Source organism: Haliotis rufescens, unplaced genomic scaffold, assembly GCF_023055435.1.
Source record: "Haliotis rufescens isolate VD_foot unplaced genomic scaffold, xgHalRufe1.0.p SCAF_8, whole genome shotgun sequence".
NCBI lineage: Eukaryota > Metazoa > Mollusca > Gastropoda > Lepetellida > Haliotidae > Haliotis > Haliotis rufescens.
The window spans coordinates 53,037,271-53,060,133 of record NW_025964372.1 but is presented as its reverse complement, the minus strand read 5'-3'; the positions used below and the strand labels follow the sequence as shown (position 1 = coordinate 53,060,133).

Genomic DNA, 22,863 nt, shown 5'->3' with positions numbered 1-22,863 from the left:
CGTGGAGTGGAGTCTAGACAGGCAACATGCAAGACCTACAACATCCCATCAGGACGTGGAGTTTTGATAAGCAACATTCAAGACCTACAACATCCCATCAGGACGTGGAGTCTAGATGGGCAACATTCAAGACCTACAACATCCCATCAGGACGTGGAGTCTAGATGGGCAACATTCAAGACCTACAACATCCCATCAGGACGTGGAGTCTAGATGGGCAACATTCAAGACCTACAACATCCCATCAGGACGTGGAGTCTAGATGGGCAACATTCAAGACCTACAACATCCCATCAGGACGTGGAGTCTAGATGGGCAACATTCAAGACCTACAACATCCCATCAGGACGTGGAGTGGAGTCTAGACAGGCAACATTCAAGACCTACAACATCCCATCAGGACGTGGAGTCTAGATGGGCAACATTCAAGACCTACAACATCCCATCAGGACGTGGAGTGGAGTCTAGACAGGCAACATTCAAGACCTACAACATCCCATCAGGACGTGGAGTCTAGATGGGCAACATTCAAGACCTACAACATCCCATCAGGACGTGGAGTCTAGATGGGCAACATTCAAGACCTACAACATCCCATCAGGAGGTGGGGTGGAGTCTAGACAGGCAACATTCAAGACCTACAACATCCCATCAGGACGTGGAGTCTAGATGGGCAACATTCAAGACCTACAACATCCCATCAGGACGTGGAGTCTAGACAGGCAACATTCAAGACCTACAACATCCCATCAGGACGTGGAGTCTAGATGGGCAACATTCAAGACCTACAACATCCCATCAGGACGTGGAGTCTAGATGGGCAACATTCAAGACCTACAACATCCCATCAGGACGTGGAGTCTAGATGGGCAACATTCAAGACCTACAACATCCCATCAGGACGTGGAGTCTAGATGGGCAACATTCAAGACCTACAACATCCCATCAGGACGTGGAGTCTAGATGGGCAACATTCAAGACCTACAACATCCCATCAGGACGTGGAGTCTAGATGGGCAACATTCAAGACCTACAACATCCCATCAGGACGTGGAGTCTAGATGGGCAACATTCAAGACCTACAACATCCCATCAGGACGTGGAGTCTAGATGGGCAACATTCAAGACCTACAACATCCCATCAGGACGTGGAGTCTAGATGGGCAACATTCAAGACCTACAACATCCCATCAGGACGTGGAGTCTAGATGGGCAACATTCAAGACCTACAACATCCCATCAGGACGTGGAGTCTAGATGGGCAACATTCAAGACCTACAACATCCCATCAGGACGTGGAGTCTAGATGGGCAACATTCAAGACCTACAACATCCCATCAGGACGTGGAATCCTCAGAATAAGTCGTGACGACAACGTGCCAGGTGTGACGAGGACAGCGACGACAATGAAGACGTGGGCAGGGTACAAACTGAACAGAATCTGTCTGGGAATGAATGGTGAGAGGTTGGCCTGCAGGGCGCGTGTGCACGCGTCTAAAATATTATCGAGAGGACATGAAACTTAAACGGGAAAAAGTATCGAGAGCAAGGAAACAAAAAGAACATGGGAAAACATGTTTGTCAATCAACTGAATTCTATCTTTGACTTCACAATTTCTCAGAGGCTGGCTTTGTTTTAAATAATGGACCAGTCATGAAAAAAATTATCTCATGGTGATATGCCAGAGAAAGAAAGTGACTCTGAATTTGATAATACTGAAGATGAAAAGAGTGATCAAGACTTGCAATATGAGTAAAGCAGTCCTTTAACGGTCGGACACTGTTGTGTCTTAATAAATTGTGATTTGGTTGGTGACAGAACAGCATTAACATTATTTCTGTAAACGAGAACTGATCAGATCCACCGGTGGCACCAGTCACAAATACACGCAAAGGGAAGTTAATATTCACCTAACAAAACATGGAAAATATGGAAAGCCAAAACTCACTTACTCACTCATTCACTTGTGTTCTTGTTGATTTCAGTTACCGTAACGTGCATTGCGTCCACGTGGATCTTGCTCATGGCCTTGACCTTCCACTACCCATCAATGTCAAGGCTGGAAAGTGTTTTGAAATACCAGAGGCGGATCGCCGATCTTGAGGCTCAGTTGAAACAGGCTATGAGACTGATTCCGACTACTACTGCAACGACCATAACCACAACCACAACCCCCAAACCCTGCCGAGATGACTTTAACGTGACGTTTGAGACAGAGAACCGCTTTATCTGTACCCACACGAGCGGGGGCATAGGGAACTTCATGTTTGCCTTTGCGTCTGTTTACGGTATGGCGTCTGCAGCCCACAAGTCAGTCCTCATTCAGCAAAACAACCCGTTACTGAAGTACTTCAATGTGTCAGCCAAGGTGGTAGGTGATGTGTGCATTTGCAAATCAGCCAAGTTTGTCTTCGAGGGCAGACATTGCTCCTACAACGACAAGTTAATGAATCTGACAGAGTTCAGGAACTATAACCCTGGGTTCTACTTTCAATCTTGGATGTACTTCCGGGACGTGACAGACGACATACGGCGACAGTTCACATTCGTGGAAGATGTGCGCGCGCAAGCATTGGTCCTGTTGAAGGTACAGTAACCATAGTGATTAAAATCGTGATTAACATCGTGATGACATCGTGGTTAACATCATGTTTAACATCGTAATTAACAACGTGGTTTACATCTTGATTAACATCGTGGTTATCGTGGTTAACATCATGGTTAACATCGTTTTTAACATCGTAATTAACAACGTGGTTTACATCTTGATTAACATCGTGGTTATCGTGGTTAACATCATGGTTAACATCGTTTTTAACATCGTAATTAACAACGTGGTTTACATCGTGATTAACATCGTGGTTCCATTGTGCCCCTAAACCACCAGACTACCCCACCGCCTACTGAAGCTAGGTGTTAACATTAATCTGCATTATTTTGAGTCATAATACAGTAATAGTATCACATATCTCTCTTACAAATGTACAAAATGAATACAAATATGGCTGGTGCAAACAATCCCGTGATATCAGTTCATTCACAGAGACAGATGGGGCAGGTAAAACTTGAAGCAGAAAAGATCTAATTTCTCCAAATGGAAGTCATGTTTGCACATGACGAAAACGTCGCACCATTTGCATCCTGTCAGTGCGATTTGGCCATGAGTATGTTCAACTTCAGAATAATATTTATCTGATTCCATTTCCAAGATGAAGCGATGGAAATTGTTTAGAAAAAAACAAATGTGCTCCCATCGAGATAAAAAATAAATTCTTGCATAACAATTTGGATATCATATAAACTGTAATTGCGAATAATAAACTCGAACTTTCGAAAATGGGAGGAAAATGTCTTGTCACTGAAAAAAAAAACTTGAGGTAAAAAACAGTTTCAGCCAATCCCAAGTGCAAATATGAAATTTTACAAAAGTTCAAAGTGATCACAAGTAATACATTATTGAAAAATCAGTTTTGGTTGTACCCTTTTCCCCATACTATTGTCCTTGGTTGTTTATCGTAATATTGCTGATATTATTGGAGGTCTGGCCTATTGACATCCAGGACGCGAGCCGGAAACTCAATATGAAAAAGGCGGGGCTATTGTGTTTTCAGGCAGCCTATAATGTTTATTTTGCACCAGATTGTGAGATGAATTAATAATATTTAAGTGCCTCATGATCAGCTAATTATCAAGTAGTTCTAATAATAATATTTGAGACAAAATTATACGAGTATGATTTATATTTCTTCAGTCGTTCAGTGTGGAGTAGCCTAGACAGGTGTTTGCTTACATTTTTTATTCTTCATCGTGAACGTGCGATTCCACTAAATTGCTATATCCCTTCTTAAAATTGGCGCGTGGAACCCGACACTCATTGGCCCAGGTATCTCTGTTAGATGACGTCAGTATTGGCAAAGCTTTCCGACTTCTTGTCCACTGGTCCGTGTGACTTTTCAGCAGACGGCGAAACCGGAAATGGATAATGTATACCAAGCATTGTTCTCGCTTTTAATGGCTGTCGCGTGAGAGAGGATTCTAGACGGGGTACTTTAACAAAATAAGTAACCCCATTTCTGTTTAGTTGTAAACCCTTTTATCGCTTCACCATGGATATGTTTAGCTTTATATTATTTCTAATTTCGTTAGGGATAATGCTCCATCTTGATGTGTTGCAAATATTTACATCGCTAGAAGGTATGGAATGACACAGCTAGCTTCCTAATTCCTGCCAACACTCAATCCTATTGGTCATTTCAGGCCCAGGTACAAGCATACATTAAACGGGAGTCCGAAAAACACGTGCGTGTGACGCCACAGAAGGTCATTACAGTGGGTGTGCACGTGCGGAGAGGGGATATTGCTAGACGAAAGGGTTTTGTGAACTATGGGTATGGTTTGGCTCCACCGGAATATTTTACAAAGGCGATCCAGTATTTCAGAACTAAATATAACCATACCCTGTTCATCGTGTGTTCGGACAACTTCCAATGGAGCAAGGCAAATGTTACAGGAAATGACGTCATATATATGGAGAGAAACCCGTTCCAGGTGGATCTAGCTGTATTAGCTCACTGCAATCATTCCATAATGTCCGTGGGAACATTCGGCTGGTGGGCCTCGTTCCTGGCTGGAGGGGAGACAATCTACTACAAACATCCGGCCAGAGACGGAAGTAGTTTAAGGAAGCAGTTTTCAGCAAACATGTCGGACTACTTCTATCCTGGATGGATTGGTATGGAATAAGGAAGATGAATAAATTATAAAATATATTTGTTGTCAATTGTTTATGATTGTGACAAGAACGCGACAAAACCCTTTCCATATTCATCAGAAATCAGAGTCGATTGTACAATATCATGAAATTTTGTTTATGAATCACTCTAAAAAAAGTGTTGTTACCAGGTGTTCGCGAAAAGTGGAGCGTATCCTGCCCAACCAGTGACACCCGTCACAAACACATGCAAAGCCAAGTCAATTGTTCACCTGAAAAGATACGAGAACATGTGGTACGTCAAAATAGGAAATTGCATCAGACATCGTTTTTGGCACTGATGGGTCAAATTTGGAAATGTCCTCCACATATCTACCATAAAACCTTGAATGTTGTAACCTTGCTCAAACAAAGTCTGAGCAAGAGTCGTATTTTGGAAGAAATGTTGATACACAAGGGCTGGAACTGCAGGAATATAGTTCGGCAAAACGGGAAAGTTGACTATTGGAAAGTTGAAGTCATCCCTCTCGTCATACAGTCTTTTTGAGAATGGAAGGGAATTGGCTATTTGACGGTTATTGAACAATACCAGATCATCGATATACCTGTAGCTTAAATTACACTTTTTGGCTTAGTTACTTTGTTCTGACTTTGCCGTTCCATGTTTGATGGAAATATGTTTGTTTGTTTTGTATGTACCAAATTTATGCATAGTTTCTAAATATGAAACGTAGATGGTCTCACCGGTCTCCTTTATTTCTTGTTCAGGTGTGTAAATCAGTGGAAGTGATTTGGCTATTTGATGCTTATTGAACAATATCAGATCATCGATATACCTGAAGCTTAAGTTGAACTTTTTGGCCAAATTACCTTGTTTTGACTTTGCCATTCCATCTTTGATGAAAATATATTTGTTTGTTTAGTATGTCATTAGGGATGTATACAACAGTTATCTAAATATAAAGAATCAATGTTGGATCATTTGCAGGAAAGTTGGGCAACTGTGAATTTGTGTAAAAATATCTTCAATAAAATACACAGTCAAGCTTTAGTCCTCTCCACCTTCACCAGACACAATCTAATGGATTCGTACTACGTTATTCAAGATCAAATTTGTTATAAAATATCTCACTAATTAATGAAAAATGATAAACAAATGTGAGCTGAAAAAAATACAATCCGTTTAAATTCCCCGGTGGGGCAGGATACGCTCAACTTTTTCGCCAACACCTGATATCATCACTGCATGAGAGTGATTCATAAACACGTGCTCATGATGTAGTCTGTATCATACCATCGAGATTTCTTGTGAATATGGAAAAGGGTTTTGTCACTGTTATTTACTGCTCTATCAATGTTGAGATATATGCCCAGACGCATTTTCCAACCCGAGATCACCAGCGATGACAGCAATAAATCCATGTTCTTCACCGTGTTTGCCCAGCTACAGCCTGGAGGTGTGAATACGCCTGGCCTTATTAAGGAAATCAAATGATACCTTCTGTCAGAGCACATAGATCAAGAAAAAGATAAATATTATGTAGCTCAGTTTGTTTGAAGAAATACTAACTTCCGGTTTCGGACAAGACATATAAACTTAATAAGAAACCACATATTCCCATAGTAATAGCTAAGTTTATAACAAAACTGTTAGTACTTCCTGTATTTTGTCACTTGCTTTCTCAGAAAATACATTCTTACTCTTCAATAAGTTACATCTGTTCTTAGGACGATAGTTCATCATGAAAAGCTTTCTTATGGTTATAAACAATGTTCATGCTGTCAAATTGTTCATTTTAAGCTCAAGGCTGTATACAGCCCAAGACTTGCTAAATACAATGTTTATTCCTAATACAGGTCATGACAGTATTTAAATGATCGAACCTGCATCTCAAAGTACTTATGTGTATGATAAGAGGCCCCCCTTTCACAGCTGCACATAAACACATAACCATACCTGCATGCAAATATAGCTGAAAGTGTTTTCAGCCAAAGGGTTCTATGGTACCCACACCGAAGCAGCATTTCACGCTCATGATTGACTAAAGGACTCATTCACCAAGTCACGTGTTCCTTCCTGTATCCTGACGGTTTGGTTTGAGGGAACATGTATGCGGACCCGTGAAGATCCGGGGTAGAATAGGTCTTCAGCGACCCATGCTTGCCGTAAAAGACGACTGTGCTTGTCGTAAGAGGCAACTAACGGGATCGGTTGGTCGGGCTTGCTGACTTGATTGATGCATGTCATCGTATCCCACTTGCGTGGATCGATGCTCATGATGTCAATCACTGGATTATTTAGTGAAGAACTCGATTATTTATAGACCGCCGCCATATGGCTTGAATATTGCTGAGTGCGACGTTAAACAACCAGCCGTCATAGATGGTATGAATTTGAATTAAAAAGGCTTTTTCTAAATTTTTGTTCACATTTGCATTCGAGATGTAGCTGACAAGGACCACTGTGTTAATTCTGGCAAACGACTAAATTTTGGCGAATCTTATTTTGCGTTTATATGAACAAATAACACAACGCGAATACATGCTCCTGACCAGACCGCCATGGAACAAATCATCCTCTCAGCAGAGATCTGGGTTCCACACTGGAGACATACAGTCATTGAGTCTACATTCGTGATAGGGTCGTTATCATGATACATGCCTCCGGCGAAAAAATATTTTTAGTTTTGCAAATTGGCCGGAGGCCTGTAGTACGATGAAAGCATACTGATCTTGATCTTGAAGCACCCGCTACACAACAAAACATTACCCTCTCTTGCCGTCACACTTTATTACACAATCGACCACATAAATCTACCCAGGGAAAAAGAACACGCAGCCATTCGCGCTTCACGCGATGCTACTCGGATCCACTCGGCTTTTCCCGCTAACTTCAAAATACCTCGGGTGGCAATGGAAAAGCAATATTGCATGAATTCACTGCCCCGTACTGTTCGAATAACATCCACCATGAAAACAGGTTTTTCTGTGCTTAACTATTAACTTAACTTTTTTTTGCAAATTATGTAAGTTATATTTGAAAGTTTAAAACACTTGGTAACAGCTCTTTGATTAATTTATGACGTAGATCGAGTTGTCTTGCTTAGGAAACGAATATCATGTGGATTCTCAAAAACGCAAAGGATTTGCTAGACGTTTTGCAAACTCAGGAAAGAACCAAGTTCCATTCTGCCGAAACATTTGCTTTTTCAACTTAATACACCACTATACCACATGACAAACTTAAGGAAAAACTTCATTCCTTGATCCAAGGGGCTTTTGTTACAACACGTGGTGACCACAGATACAGTGACTATCTATATTCAGAGGGTCAGGACACTTTGTGAAAAATGAAATGCTACCTGGAGTATACTGAGAAAACAATATGTGAAATGCTGGACTTCCTCATTGATAACATCTACGTAAATAATGTATGGGGCAAGACATTTAGGCAAGATGTAAGCGTCCCCATGTGCACCAATTGCCTGCTAGCTGAGAGAGGACGATATTCTATTGTTTCAATTTCTAAATAATATGATCTAATCACAGAAACTCGATGACAGCGTGTATAGCATAATATATTCGTATAGAAAAAAACACACCCTTCTATATACATATAGACAAGAAGTGACACCCGCCATTCAAGATTTCGCACTCAGTTCGAATCACAGTTGGATATGCATGAACTATGAATGCCACTTATCTCAACCTATTGGTACTTGCTAAACAAACCATAGGCTACACAATCGTGTTTATCTGTGGTCACCTTACCTCGTATTTATTTTAAAACAACCATCAAATCTCAGCTTTGAGCTTTGAGAAAATGGTAGCCGGAAATTACGGGGCTACACCGGCTTGAACTCATTTACCAATCACACTCCTCGGGCTGAAATTCCTATGACGCGGTGTACAGTTTCTAATAGGCCTCTCCTACTTCAGACACAGTGGCAAAAGCAATTGTGCTTCTGTGGATGGACTCTGCCAAAATACTATCATTATTTTCATAATATTTAATTAATCTAATTAATCTTATTTCCATTGTGGGGAGCCACTTCATACTCTTTTTTTTCTCTGCAATGAAATTGTGCAATATGCTTGAGATGTCAGACTGTTTTTTTGCTAACAATTGTAAAATGTCTATTGCTTTTATATCCTTACGGTTATTGCTGTTGTTGTTATAGTCCCCTGTAGAGCGTTCAACCTTATTGCTTCTCTCCTCGTACCGCTGCGCCGATACCACACACAGGAACCTAGAAACTGGAGAATCTGTCAGACTTGGGTCACTGACAGCGTTTACATTCACGACCCTCTCTCTTCTCGCAAAACGGTATACATGGGCGGGGTCACATGCCCCATTTGGCGGGGATATTCGGGTGCAGATGGGGTCGCGCTGCTCTAAAGGCAATCTCCGATGATGGAGGTTCGAGACTTGGTCGTACACAATTGGTAACGTCCTGGGGACGATGTGGTCTGGCATTGTCATCTTGTAGTTCAAAATTGCTGATGATAATTTTAGCGAAAACAAAAAAACCACGCAAAATTTCAACACTTCGCTGGCCAGTCAAATGTTCCTTCGCAATATTCAGTTCTCCTGTCATGTGTGATACCGCCCCATACCATGACACAACAGCTCCCTAAGGGATCATGGTCTAGAGTTGTTGCCCTACGTCGCCAATACCTTGATTCGTCTATAACATGGTGTAACTCCATTGCCAGAGAGCCCTTCCCTGGTGCTGCCTAGCCCTCCCCAATCTTTGCTGCCAATGCTGAGCTGTTAGCGTTACGCCCTTCACAGCGCACCAGGACACAGATGATGTAATGTGACGATGTTGTCCAGGTGTCTGCTTTTCAGGCCTGCCACGCCGAGTTCTTACTGGACGCAAGACACCGTCTGCAAGAAAAGGGAACATTATAATATTCCTACAATAAGAGGCACATGTTGTGAGTTTTTTATTCAGTATAACAGGGACTTCGTGAGTCTTTCTAGAAAAAAATCCCCCATCCGGTGACAATTATAAATGCGGCTAATTATGCCTTATGACATAAGTGGGACTGCAGACACGAAGTAGAACTGTAAAATATACATCTTGGAAGATAAATTTTAAAAACCTGGAATCTAAATTAAAAAAATTGATATAATTGTAATGTTTAGAAAAGCTACAAAATACTAACAAAACATATAAATTAGATTTTTAAAACCACTTACCTAATGGAGAATCGAACTTGTTACCCGATGCTGTGAATTCATTAACAATATTATTTGCTGGTCTAAGGAACAGTAAGAGTTGTCCCCCCTTAACAACATGCTCAAAATGGTCGTCTGCATGTGTTAGAAGGTTGAATTTTCTGAGAAATGATGAATTTCCTGAGATGAAACTGACAACGTGAGTGTTTATGCCTTAACCTTTACATTTTGCCTGTGATTTCTGTGTCACCGCATGCTTGTCATCACAGGAGACAAAAAGGATGGGTGGTCAGGCTCGGTGATTTAATAAACGGCACGTCACCGTATCTTATTTGCGTTGATCGATGCTTATCCCTCATGGTGCCTGGACGTCAGTCAGCCTGCATACCGCACAGTGCCGCACTGTGATGACGTCGCTGTTTCAAAAACGTATACATTGTATCAAAAGTGTTACAACGTCTTTATTTCTTCACACAGTGTAACCAAATTGTATAACATGCAACTCGAGTTGATTGTCTTTCCATCAGTATCTAAAGTCACCAAATCCAAAAGATCTATGCACTGCCCAGCCATCGATAAAAGTGCTGGTATTATAAGTTTCCTACTTTTCCACATTAATCGTAATATGGACGCATCCGAGTATGGCAAGCAAAGTCAAGTAAGCGCCCTTGTTTGAAATCTGAAGTTTGAAGTATATGTCCTAACAGTGATAGACATATGATATTTATGTTGAAGTACACATTCACTGAGTATTTTCCGTGAGTTATATTTACCGATAAAAAATCCCGATGAAATTGTGCGTGTATTTGACGTCAAAACAAAATTTACGGAAGTGGTCGTGATTAATTCATACCCAGACTGTTTCAAAGATTATGTCACAAAACGAATGACAGTTTAGAATGTGTATCTTGAAGAAATCCCGGTTACATACATGTATGTTTCAGTGACCGTGCTCTTTTATTAGTGATAAAAACAACTTCGGGGGTAATTGACATCGTACATTTTCAAAGGACAACATGTGAAAGATAGCTAAACAGCCCTAACAATACTCAAAATGACATCGCTCAATATCGGGCATCATTATTATTTCTTAATAATTAACAAGATTATACTTACGTAATACCACCCAAGAGTAAGTACATGTAGATTCAATCAAAATTGTTGAAACGTTTTCATGGACAGCAAATCTATTCAACAAACCTATTTTCTATCACTCGCAACTCGGGCAACTCATTGTTTCACTATGACCGCCAGAAAAAATACATCCTCGTCTCAGCTCGTATTTCGCACTTGGCTGCCTTACTAAGACCTTTGCTCAAAATATACTTGTATGGCCAGTCCATGAAATACCACTTTTTCTTTCATTTATTCGTTTGATTGATAAATACGACTTTAGAAGTGTATTTACACAAAGCTGGGTATGTACATGTACATCTAAGGACATACGTGATAGTTTATTTCCACTAGTTTCCCATTCCATCCCATTCTACTAAAGGAAAAACTTGAAATAGATTGTGATCGTAGGTCACTGAAAGTAATGGAATTATTTGTCATAAAAGGAAAAATATATTCTTGGTATTGAACTTCGAAAATTTAACCAGCAAAATCTTTAATTTAAATGGTTTTCAGTTATTATGTCTTTCCTTTTTTTCTTAATTTTGGCATGGCTAAACTACAGCTTGGAGGGAAGATATACAAATTAAAATGGTGAAAAAAACCCCACAAGAATGCATTGATTTTGCTCTTATATAAATATTTATTTTTAAAAATCTATTTCATACTAAGGATACAAAACAAAGTAATTAATACTATGTCACTGGTCGAAGTATTTGGTAATTTAGATAATGCAGAGTGAAAAAAGACATAAATGAAACTATATAAAACATCAAAACGAAATCACATTTACACTGAAATCATTTTGTCTTTCAGAAATCAATTATCTATATATTGTGAGTAGATCTAATTACTTTTACTGTTGATGTTATAAATTGAACCATTCGAGATTCCAATAGATGAAGCTAAAATATTAAAAATCTAGGTTGTTTAATATTGGATCCATTTTGACAGCTTTCGCACTGTACTCAACTAAATGCACATTATTTTTGGGGAATATCAAGCCTTCAAACAGATATGAAAATCACATGTCAACATACCAAAATTAGAAAACTGCGCCAAATATTCTAACACTGTTAGTCAAATGATAAGCGTCTCATCCACGTCACAACACGCGAGGTCAAATCACGCGCACCTGTCCAGACGACAAATTCACAGCGGCGGGAAATCACCGACCGTCTATTAGCCTATTCGAATAAAATTGCAGATTGTAGCGAAATAAAATTAAGTTTACTCATTGCTGACATTTCAGATGACATATCAAATAAGAGTTGAAGGCTTGCAATAGATTACCATACGTTAATCGAGAGTACAGTGTACATCAATAATTTGTAAATCTAATATTAATATTAGATCTAATATCCATGGCAGAATGTTTGAAAACGAGCTATAATATATTCCATTTTCTGAAGAGATTAGTTATGTGTATTTGATTATATATATGCATACACAATTGGTTATCAATTATCTTCTACAATCACAGCATGTACCATGTAATTAGACTCATGGAAAATACTATTTCAGCAAACCAATCACAGCGCCATTATCACATTTTCAATGAAAGGAAAAACAAATCGAAATAAAACTTAACAGCACAGCGTATCCATAAGCGGTTAACCTAAATACAAAAAGGTATTGCTGGCATCATTGTAGAAGTTATGTTGATGTTTTCAGTAGTTGCATTATGTTTGTATCGCTTGTACCATCGACAGAAACGGGGGCCGAGCTACCACATGTGGAACCGACCTTGACACAATTTGTTTACAATATGGCCTCGACTCACGTTAGATGTCGTGGCCACACTTTTGAAGTCTCCATTTGCAACAAAATGTGAAACAGTTAGGGCAAGTCACTCACACGGTCAGGTAGTTGGAGCAATCACACAGGTCTTTTAGTCGTTTCATATGAAAAAATTAGCAGTTATTTGTCTGAACGGGCGAGTATGTAGGACAACCGGTAAACAAGAAATCGCGGCACAGATATGCGAACGTGCCCTGTCGATCACTTCGGGCTTGGCCATTCAATGTTTAGGTTTTGATCATGAACTTCTTGCCCATAAATATACACTATACCACCTTAATATTAACGATTATATCTTTCTTTCCATATCTTTGATTTGAATATTTTCTGTAAATCAGCATCATAAACAAAAAGACAATCTGCACTGTCGGTTGGTATGTAGCCCCGTGCTAAATCGCCATGACACACAGTCGATAAACATGTGCAATATTTGAACAAAACTCTTACGCCAATAACTGTACAGTGGGGACAAGTAAATCTTTCTGACCAGTCCGATCAGATTTCTTTTTCAAATTGGCTGTCTGATATAATAATAGTTACGTGTACGTGACATACATTTAAGAATTGACCTTCACTTTGTGTGAGTTCATTGGAGTATGAACCTTCATAGAGTGAGGGCCAAACTGTATGAACGTCGGAGCTTGCGATTCATACAATGTTTGGCCCTTCAGTCAATTCTTATAAAACATTTATCACAATTTCTTACCTCAAATGATGTAGGCCAAAATCTAAACACAATTTATTTAGTACGTGTGACTTCATGTTTACACTGACAGCCATACAACAACCAGCTATATCGCGGAGTAAAATAGTTCCTAAAAAAAAGAGGTGACATGGGCGTATGGATACACAACTTGCTCTTCAGAAACATCTTACGCAGCACATGTGTTCAAATCATATCCTCATTGGATGAGAAAGGTCTGTAAAGAACTACCTCATTAAGTCAGTCACAATGACAGCGCGTCGTAATACATTTACCTCAAGTACAAGACGTCAAAATGGCCGACACGATAAACGTGACGGGAGAGATTTCCGAAGTTCTTAATGAACATGTGGCGGTTACATGTGTTAGTCATCATTGATCAACTGGCCGATCATTGAAAGGTGAATAAAGACTCGTCAAACAGACACTAAGGTAAATTCATAGATTGCTGGAGACGGTCAATGTCAGCCTAGGCACGTATTGAGTCGATACTACGATAGTTTAGATGTGCATTTCTTCGTTTGTTCATTAGGATACGCCGCAGCGAGGATATTCGTGAACAATCATGCAGTCACGCTCTCTGACATTTCTCAATGTATACTGAAACGCTGAGACCAAGAATAAAGGTTCTAAATGGTCAGAAAGAACGCTTATGTGTGGGTTTCCCCAGGAATGTGGAAGTAGTCCGTCAGTGTTTACGTCATTTCAAGAACACGATCTCGTGAAAAACGTATGAACGTCAAATTGTGTCGTTCATACACTTATGAACGTCAATTTTGCGGTCACGTGACCGACCTCTCGTCCAATGGAAAAGCCGTATATCGTGTAAACTTCAAATTAAAAAATTATAAAAAATTGCCTTCATTCGCATGAAGTTCAACATGGCAGAAAAAGATCGAGAAGCGCGGTAACCACTTTATTAATCTCGCCATATTTCGCAACCCTGCATAAAATATGAGTTACACGATATTAACGTTGAGATGATTAGGGTGATGATGGTCATAATTTCATTCAATGAACGTCATAAATGTAATGGAAATATAAGCTGTCTTTTTCTCATGTGTACCGACCATTCCGCCATTACCGACAGTCGATAAAAATACACAAAACGTGTAAATAAACTTGTTCGTAAAGGAGTGAACAGAATTGTATTTACGTGAATAAGTATACTGTTGGGAAAAATATGTCTTTCTGACCACTCAGGTCATATTTTTTCTTATGAAAAAGGATTTTGTCTGAAAATATTTACGTGTATGTGACATGGGTGCATAATCAAAATTCGCCGTCATTCGCTTGGTGTTCAAACATGGCAGAAAAAGGCCGAGAAGAGCGATAGCGACTTTACTAATCTCGCCATATTTCGCAATCCGTAGCATTGTATAAAGTATGGGTTACACGATGTGAAAGCTAAGGTGATTCGGGTGATGATGGTTATAGTTTTGACTTTGCGCACTCAGTGTTAAATATCAAAATTCGCAGTTTAAAAGGGGCATTTTCTCTGGACCATATATGGTCCCCTGGCACTATGCGGGTTTGAAAAGTGAGGGACCATATATGGTCCCGTGGCACCGAGAGGGTTATGATCTCAACCGGGGACACAGTTGTCTAAGGCGCCATAATTCGCTGTGCAGAGTTGTGTCACTTGAACACACCAGAAACCTGTGGCCGTGGGTTCGAATCCCTGTTCGCGGTGATCAGTGCTGTAACATCATACCCGTGTTCTCGGGTGTCACCAAAGTGGTAAACACTTCGGGCTTTCCCCCCACATTAAGCTGCCCTGCTGTGATATGCCTGGAATACTATTCAAAGCAGCGTTAACCCCCTGGATGGTCTCAATCACTAGATTATCTGGTCCAGTGATTGAGATCATTTGACTGACTATGTTTATAGTCCAAACTAGGACGCAAAGTGTCAGTGCTACAGGACAATATTGCTATTTATCAAATATATCTAGCATTTTATTATGCATACCACCTAGCCATGAATGCTATAATGCCTTTAAAATAAAAAGTAAGATAACTCTTCAATTTCCTTTTGTTTCTTTAATTGTTAACAGTATAAGTCCCTGAGCATAGTTTTGAGGCAAATAGTGTTGATTTTTATGTTAAAGAAAATATGCACTATGTTTTACACAAATCTAAAAATGGCATAACACCTCTAAATCAATAAACCTTCAGAACATGATTTGATAAATGTGATTATATTATTACACATATATATCTCCTTGACCACAAGTGGAATAACGCCTGTACAATCACATTTCAAAGCGGAATCTGAATGAAATGGGTAATATTGCCAATTTTTTTAGATTTTTTTAATATATTATAGCTTACACCCCTTTGACCACACACATGTTCGAACTACTTTAAAATCTAAACTTAATGAATCTTAAGATTTTCTTTGGGCCGATGATAGTTAATCCCACTTCAGAAGACAATGTAGTTACAATCAGAACTGCTGTAACAAATGTAATCATCTCCAGCTGGGTGTTTGTTCCTGTGCCGTATTTCTTTCTTAAATTGATGTCATACTGTCCAACTTCTAACAGGATTCGGTTATATGGATGAGGTGAAATTAACTGCTACTATAGTGGTTACAAAGCGCTCTCTGCCCATGTGGAGCAACATTTGCTGCAACTATCGACCATCAACCGGCGTGACCATGCTCAGATGGGGATAGGGCACGTTCCCAGTACCAGATGCGTGCCCTGCGACTAAAGACCATCGATGGTAACTATAGTGTCGCGTAAGACAGACAATGGTAACTATAGTGTCGTGTATGACAGACAATGGTAACTATAGTGTCGCGTAAGACAGACAATGGTAACTATAGTGTCGTGTATGACAGACAATGGTAACTATAGCGTCGTGTAAGACAGACAATGGTAACTATAGTGTCGTGTATGACAGACAATGGTAACTATAGTGTCGTGTATGACAGACAATGGTTACTATTGTGTCGTGTATGACAGACAATGGTTACTATTGTGTCGTGTATGACAGACAGTGGAAACTAACGTACAGTGTATGACAGACAATGGTAACTATAGTATCGTGTAAGACAGACAATGGTAACTATAGTGTCGTGTAAGACAGACAATGGTAACTATAGTGTCGTGTATGACAGACAATGGTTACTATTGTGTCGTGTATGACAGACAGTGGAAACTAACGTACAGTGTAAGACAGACAATGGTAACTATAGTATCGTGTAAGACAGACAATGGTAACTATAGTGTCGTGTAAGACAGACAATGGTAACTATAGATAGATAGATTGTCTTTATTTCCTCCAGTACTGAAGATACATTATATAATATACATCGTAGATACTTGAATTAGATTAAAACTAAACAAAGTAGTTACATGTCATGGTGAAGGAGCTATGAACAAGTGTTGCCACTTGTTAACGTAATGAGAGACTAGTATCATAGTTTCGCCCCATATCTCAAGCTCAAGGTCTTTCATGCAATCAGGCAGCCCACCTAAGAGGAAAGACATGATAACATCATCATCATCTGACCAAAGGTCAACAAAGGAATTCGCATCTGTGATATCAAAGATATTTTCGAACATTTCATTTCTTTCTTGCATATTTATAGTACATGACATAAAAATGTGTTTGACTATGTCATGGGCTACAGTTCCGCAGTGACATTCTCGCGATTCTATCTTGGAGCATCCTATTTTGACCATATTAGACAGAACATAGAACTTTGAAGGAAATCGTAATGAAAGTTGCCAAATCCTGTGTTGACCTTCTGATCTGATACCAGTATATCTTAACAGGTCCTGTCGGTCACACATTTGTTTCAATAGCCTAACAGAGTCTACATTTCTTATCTTTTCATTCACAAGACTAGTCCATTTACATTTACTGGGAACATTACAATTATCTATGTAATCATTCAAGACATGGAAAAGATCGTATTTATGTACAAGGCGCAGCATGTTAAAACAGGGAGATTTATAACATCTTTTGTCAAAGTCTGGTTGACATTTGTATTGCCCAAGTCTGCCAATAAACAGTTGTTTGAAATAGAAGTCGCAGCTAGATCGACACAGTTTACCAAAAAAGAGCAGAGCTTGTTTATCAATGTATGCCTGAATGGTAATAAGATCTAGACTATCCAATACAACTTCGCTTGATGTAAGTCTTGGTAGACCCTGTACTTTTTTACTGAAGTAGCGCTGTGGTATTTCCAGCAATTCATACTCTCTACCAGTAAGTTGCCCCCATACATTGCATCCATATAAGGCACATGGCAAGATAACTCTCTGTAGTATTCGCACAGCTGCAATTGGGTTCAACCCACCGAAATACAAGCCATTGTTATGATTTACATTAATAAGTCTTTTCAGTTTTTCACATGCAATACGCGAGCGTTCGAGTGTTGAGATACTGTCACTTAGGCATACACCAGCATACGTAACAAAATGTTTGTGTGGCAATTCTATCCTTCCACAGGAAACATGAGGGTCGGGTACATTATATTTACAATGCGAAAATACTACGACTGCACTTTTATTCACATTATAAACCAGACGCCATCTACACGCATAGTTGTGAGCAATATCTAGCAGGTTTTGCAGTGCTGATGGAGAGCTACTGACAATGGTTGTATCGTCTGCTAGCAGTTGACCCGGATAGTGACCCCAAGGTAAGCGGAGGCCGTAGCCAGAGCAATCAAGCTTGCAAATGAGATCATTGATATACACTGTGAAGAGCCAGGCGGATAATACACGTCCTTCACCAACACCTTGATAGATAGAAAATACATCTGAGTTGTAGCCTGCGTATGTAACATATGATTGCATGGACGAGTAGGCATTACGCAAAAGACGCCATGTTTTACCAGTTATACCCATGTCATATAACTTAACGAATAAGTCATCAAGCCATACTCTATCAAATGCCTTTGCGTTATCAAGAAATGCACATAAACAACTGATTTTCTTTCCGTATGGTATGCAATGTTTTCGAGGAGGCTGAAGCAGGCTGTTTCAGCCCCTGCATTTTTGCGAAATCCGAATTGTAACGGATGCGGAAAAACACACTTTCTGTTTACCCACTTTTCAATTCTGAAGAGCAGGAGGCGTTCAAAAAGCTTACTGAGGACAGATGTTAGGGTAATCCCTCTGTAATTGTTTGGGTCAGCCTTGCTCTTACCATGACCTTTGTGAATTGGTAAGATCTTGCCTACGTGATAAGAAGATGGTATATGTTCATATTTAATTATAGCATTGAACATTGTAGTTAAATGGCCAAATAATGATCTACCTGCACGTTTAAGGTGTTCATTAGTTAGGCAGTCTGGACCAGGGGATTTTCCCATTTTCAAGGACTTGACAGTACACCAAACCTCTTGGGAGGTAAAAGGATCGGATAGCGGTGAATTAAGCTTTTCCACATCAGGATTTTTATAGATCTTTTCGATTAATTCTACTCTTTCCGTTACATGAGAAGCAAAAGATTCATCAAAACAATCAGATATTACAGGTGTAGCTAAATCAGCAAAATACATGCCAAACGCTGAGCATATGTCCTCTGGCGTCGTTGAAGAAATCCCATTAACAGTTAATTTTGACATTTGTCCATTCTGTCTCGATAAGCGTTTAGTCACTTTCACATATTCGTTAATGTCCACTTCAGCAGCTTTCGATATTTCGCAGAGTTTATCGTCAAGACTGCGTTGTTTTGATCTGCGATGGCGTTTTCGAAATTCACGTTTAGCGTCTTTGTACTTTCTATAGTGTTCATCGTCTATATTATGAGATTTTCCCGAGGCACGCCAGAGTCCGCGACATCGTCTCATTTCATTATGGAGAGGTTTCAAACAATCTCTTTTCCAATATGGTTTCAGGTACGAGCGATATCTGGAGCATGGTATACTGTTGTTTGATGAATCTATGAGTGCCTGTACGATAAAGTCGTTGTAGGAGTTGATATATTCTGCAGGAGTTAAGTAGCATGACAAATCAACGCACGTCTCTCGGAGATGGTTCTCAGTCTCATACCGGTAGAGCATCAAGTCAACTTCACTTGCTTTTTTCCAGTCAATCTTGTCACCACCATAGTGTTTACTGGAACCGGCGACATTTAGATACACAATTATAGGCAAGTGATCAGACCCACTGTAGGGCACACTAGTGTCAATTATATGTCCAGTTACACAAGGGAGATATTCTTTATGTACAAAAACATAGTCAATGAGAGTTCTCGAAGAATTATTCTTTGTTGAAAATGTATATTGAGACTGATCATCCAGAGGAACAATAGAAATAAGATTTCTTTCAGTGAGTGCTCTCTGCAAATATGACGCACGTTTTCTTGTGGGTTGAAGATGTTTGCGCAGATCTACATTAAAATCCCCCAGGAGAATAGTGTCACCTTCGTGTGAATATTGATCATACATCGCCATGATAAAGTCAAGAGCGTCTATATATACACTATCCAAAACATTGGAAGATGGCAGATGTGTTCCAATGACATAGATCAGTTCTTCATTCGTTTTAAGTTTTATACCTAACATACGGTCCTGGCTATTGGTATCCAGAAGTGTGACCTTGCACTGTTTTGATTTTCTGACGAATATCGCCACTCCCCCAAAGCCTCTGTGACCCTGGGGATAACCCACAGAACATTTAGTAAATACTGCAAATTGGTCGTTAATGTGATACAGGGTGTCTTCATTCTGTCTATCAAGCCATGTTTCACACACAAACATTAGATCACAGTGGTCTAATCTGGAAGACAGTTCATGCTCGCTTTTAACGATGCCTCGTATATTCCATGTTGCAAGTCTGCTTATGAGCATTATTAGAAGTAATGGTAGCATCACTTGAAGTTTAATACATTTCCCCATAATTATTTATTGCTATGGAATGTGCGTGAACTATCCTCGTCCTGACCATACCAGTATTTCCTTGGCACCCACTCGCGGCAGTTTACATTTTCTGGCCAAAACCTATCATCATCAAGAATGATTTTTCCACACTGAGGCGACACACTGATTGATATTGTGTAAGTCGGATTATATCCCTGCCAGTGTTTCAGTAGGGAGATCTTGTGGATTATTACACCCCTCTCCTTGGCAAAGTTAGTAATGGCATCTTGGACAATATCAAACGACTGTTTCGCACAAATATATGACAATACAAATCGTTTAGTTCTGGTACGTGATGCCCCCGAAAATGCACGTTTCCATTCTTGGGAGAAGTTAACTGTGCGCTGTTCATTGGTGTCGATGTGTTCCTCAATGGACTGGTTATCCTTTGTTATCTGCAGGGTGTCGGCGTGCCTGGTCTGTGGGGGTTGAGTGACACGCTTGGCTTGAGCTGAGGCCTGAGTCGGGGGACACTGACTGTGGGCTGGTGCGTGGGGTGATGGAGACAGGCGCTCAGCTGGGGCGTGGATGTCAACAGTTATCTCCCTTTCATGGCGGGATATTCGAGTTTCTGGTGGACTCTTCACAGCTTCTGAGTAGAGTAGCTTATCCCTCGTATTCATGCAGTCTATTTTACCATCGATTGCGCTTGTTCGCTTGTTGATTGATGACATTGTCTCGCACAGCTTGTCTTTCAGTAAGATATTTTCACAGCTTTTGTCCTTCAGTTCACGTTTTAGTGATGTAATCTCACTGCTCTGTCGTTCAAGACTGGAGGTCAACTTCTGCACTTCTACTGCATACGTTTTGACTTCGTTATTTTTCTCATCCCATGCTGTTATTAGTTGTCTCATATCACTCTCATACCTCTCTTGAAAATCTTGTAGTTTACCATTAACACACTTCATCTGTTCTTTCAGATCATCATGAAACATAATAAGTTTGCTCACAATGTCACACATTACATCATTATTTGACCGATCATCACACACACTATCGCTGCCGACAAGGTGTTCTCCGCTTATACTTTTAGAGCGTACATGATGTTTCACACGACTGAGAACTTCATTTTGAACAACATGTCCAGGGATACATCTTTTGATATATTTGTACAATAGATAGATGTCAGATGCATACTTCTGGGAAACCTTTTGTCCACCACGATGCACACGTCTTGCAAGTATACCTTCTGGAAAATCACTATTTTCTTTCTTTGCAATATCGTAGAGTGAGAATCTGACGTCACTTAAGTATTTTTCATCATTTTTGTAAGCATCCATGAGCTTGTTCTCACATGTTACTTTGTCGTGTTCAGCAAGGATATCAGTAAGTTCATGGAGTATGGCATAATCAGTGGAATCGGGGGGTTGAGTACAATATGTAGGCGATGATTCACTCATAGTGACAAATCTGGGTAACACAGCAGGGTGAAGAAGAAAAGATTACCTGGTGAGCCAGTCAAGGCCAGTAGTATTTCCGCTCAAACTACCAGCACTCATTCCTTGGGCTGTATTCGACAATTATCGAATAAAGTTCACATGGAAATGTAGCTGTTGTCCAATGTTACACATGTGATGATGTCATTTTCATTCTGCAGTATGTTTATCTCCACTAAAAATGCTAGTAAGCTAGTAAGCTTGGGGTACATCAAAGCTCAGCAGAGCTCTCGAAAACACGTCCACACTGCTCGGCGTCCACTGTCCACTTGCCAATTTTTTTAGATTTTTTTAATATATTATAACTAACACCCCTTTGACCACACACATGTTCGAACTACTTTAAAATCTAAACTTAATGAATCTTAAGATTTTCTTTGGGCCGATGATAGTTAATCCCACTTCAGAAGACAATGTAGTTACAATCAGAACTGCTGTAACAAATGTAATCATCTCCAGCTGGGTGTTTGTTCCTGTGCCGTATTTCTTTCTTAAATTGATGTCATACTGTCCAACTTCTAACAGGATTCGGTTATATGGATGAGGTGAAATTAACTGCTACTATAGTGGTTACAAAGCGCTCTCTGCCCATGTGGAGCAACATTTGCTGCAACTATCGACCATCAACCGGCGTGACCATGCTCAGATAGGAGGGCACGTTCCCAGTACCAGATGCGTGCCCTGCGACTAAAGACCATCGATGGTAACTATAGTGTCGCGTAAGACAGAAAATGGTAACTATAGTGTCGTGTATGACAGACAATGGTAACTATAGTGTCGCGTAAGACAGACAATGGTAACTATAGTGTCGTGTATGACAGACAATGGTAACTATAGTGTCGTGTATGACAGACAATGGTAACTATAGCGTCGTGTAAGACAGACAATGGTAACTATAGTGTCGTGTATGACAGACAATGGTAACTATAGTGTCGTGTATGACAGACAATGGTTACTATTGTGTCGTGTATGACAGACAATGGTTACTATTGTGTCGTGTATGACAGACAGTGGAAACTAACGTACAGT

General features: G+C 39.9%; 2 protein-coding genes across 4 annotated transcripts in view; both read left to right on the top strand.

Annotated features, from left to right (window-relative positions):
- LOC124145593 (galactoside alpha-(1,2)-fucosyltransferase 2-like) overlaps positions 1 to 4,770 on the top strand; it is a 50,865-nt gene extending 46,095 nt beyond the window's left edge. For all 3 annotated transcript variants that reach the window (XM_046515418.2, XM_046515419.2, XM_046515420.2), the window contains 2 exons: positions 1,987 to 2,588; positions 4,259 to 4,770. In XM_046515418.2, the coding sequence (XP_046371374.2) occupies positions 1,987 to 2,588; positions 4,259 to 4,744 (1,088 nt within the window). In that variant the 3' untranslated portion in view covers positions 4,745 to 4,770. The remainder of the gene's footprint in view (positions 1 to 1,986; positions 2,589 to 4,258) is intronic.
- A 5,261-nt stretch (positions 4,771 to 10,031) lies between these two features.
- Positions 10,032 to 22,863, top strand: part of LOC124145594 (galactoside alpha-(1,2)-fucosyltransferase 2-like) — a 55,546-nt gene continuing 42,714 nt past the window's right edge. The window contains exon 1 of the mRNA XM_046515422.2: positions 10,032 to 10,096. The gene's annotated coding sequence lies outside the window, so the exon portion shown is untranslated. The remainder of the gene's footprint in view (positions 10,097 to 22,863) is intronic.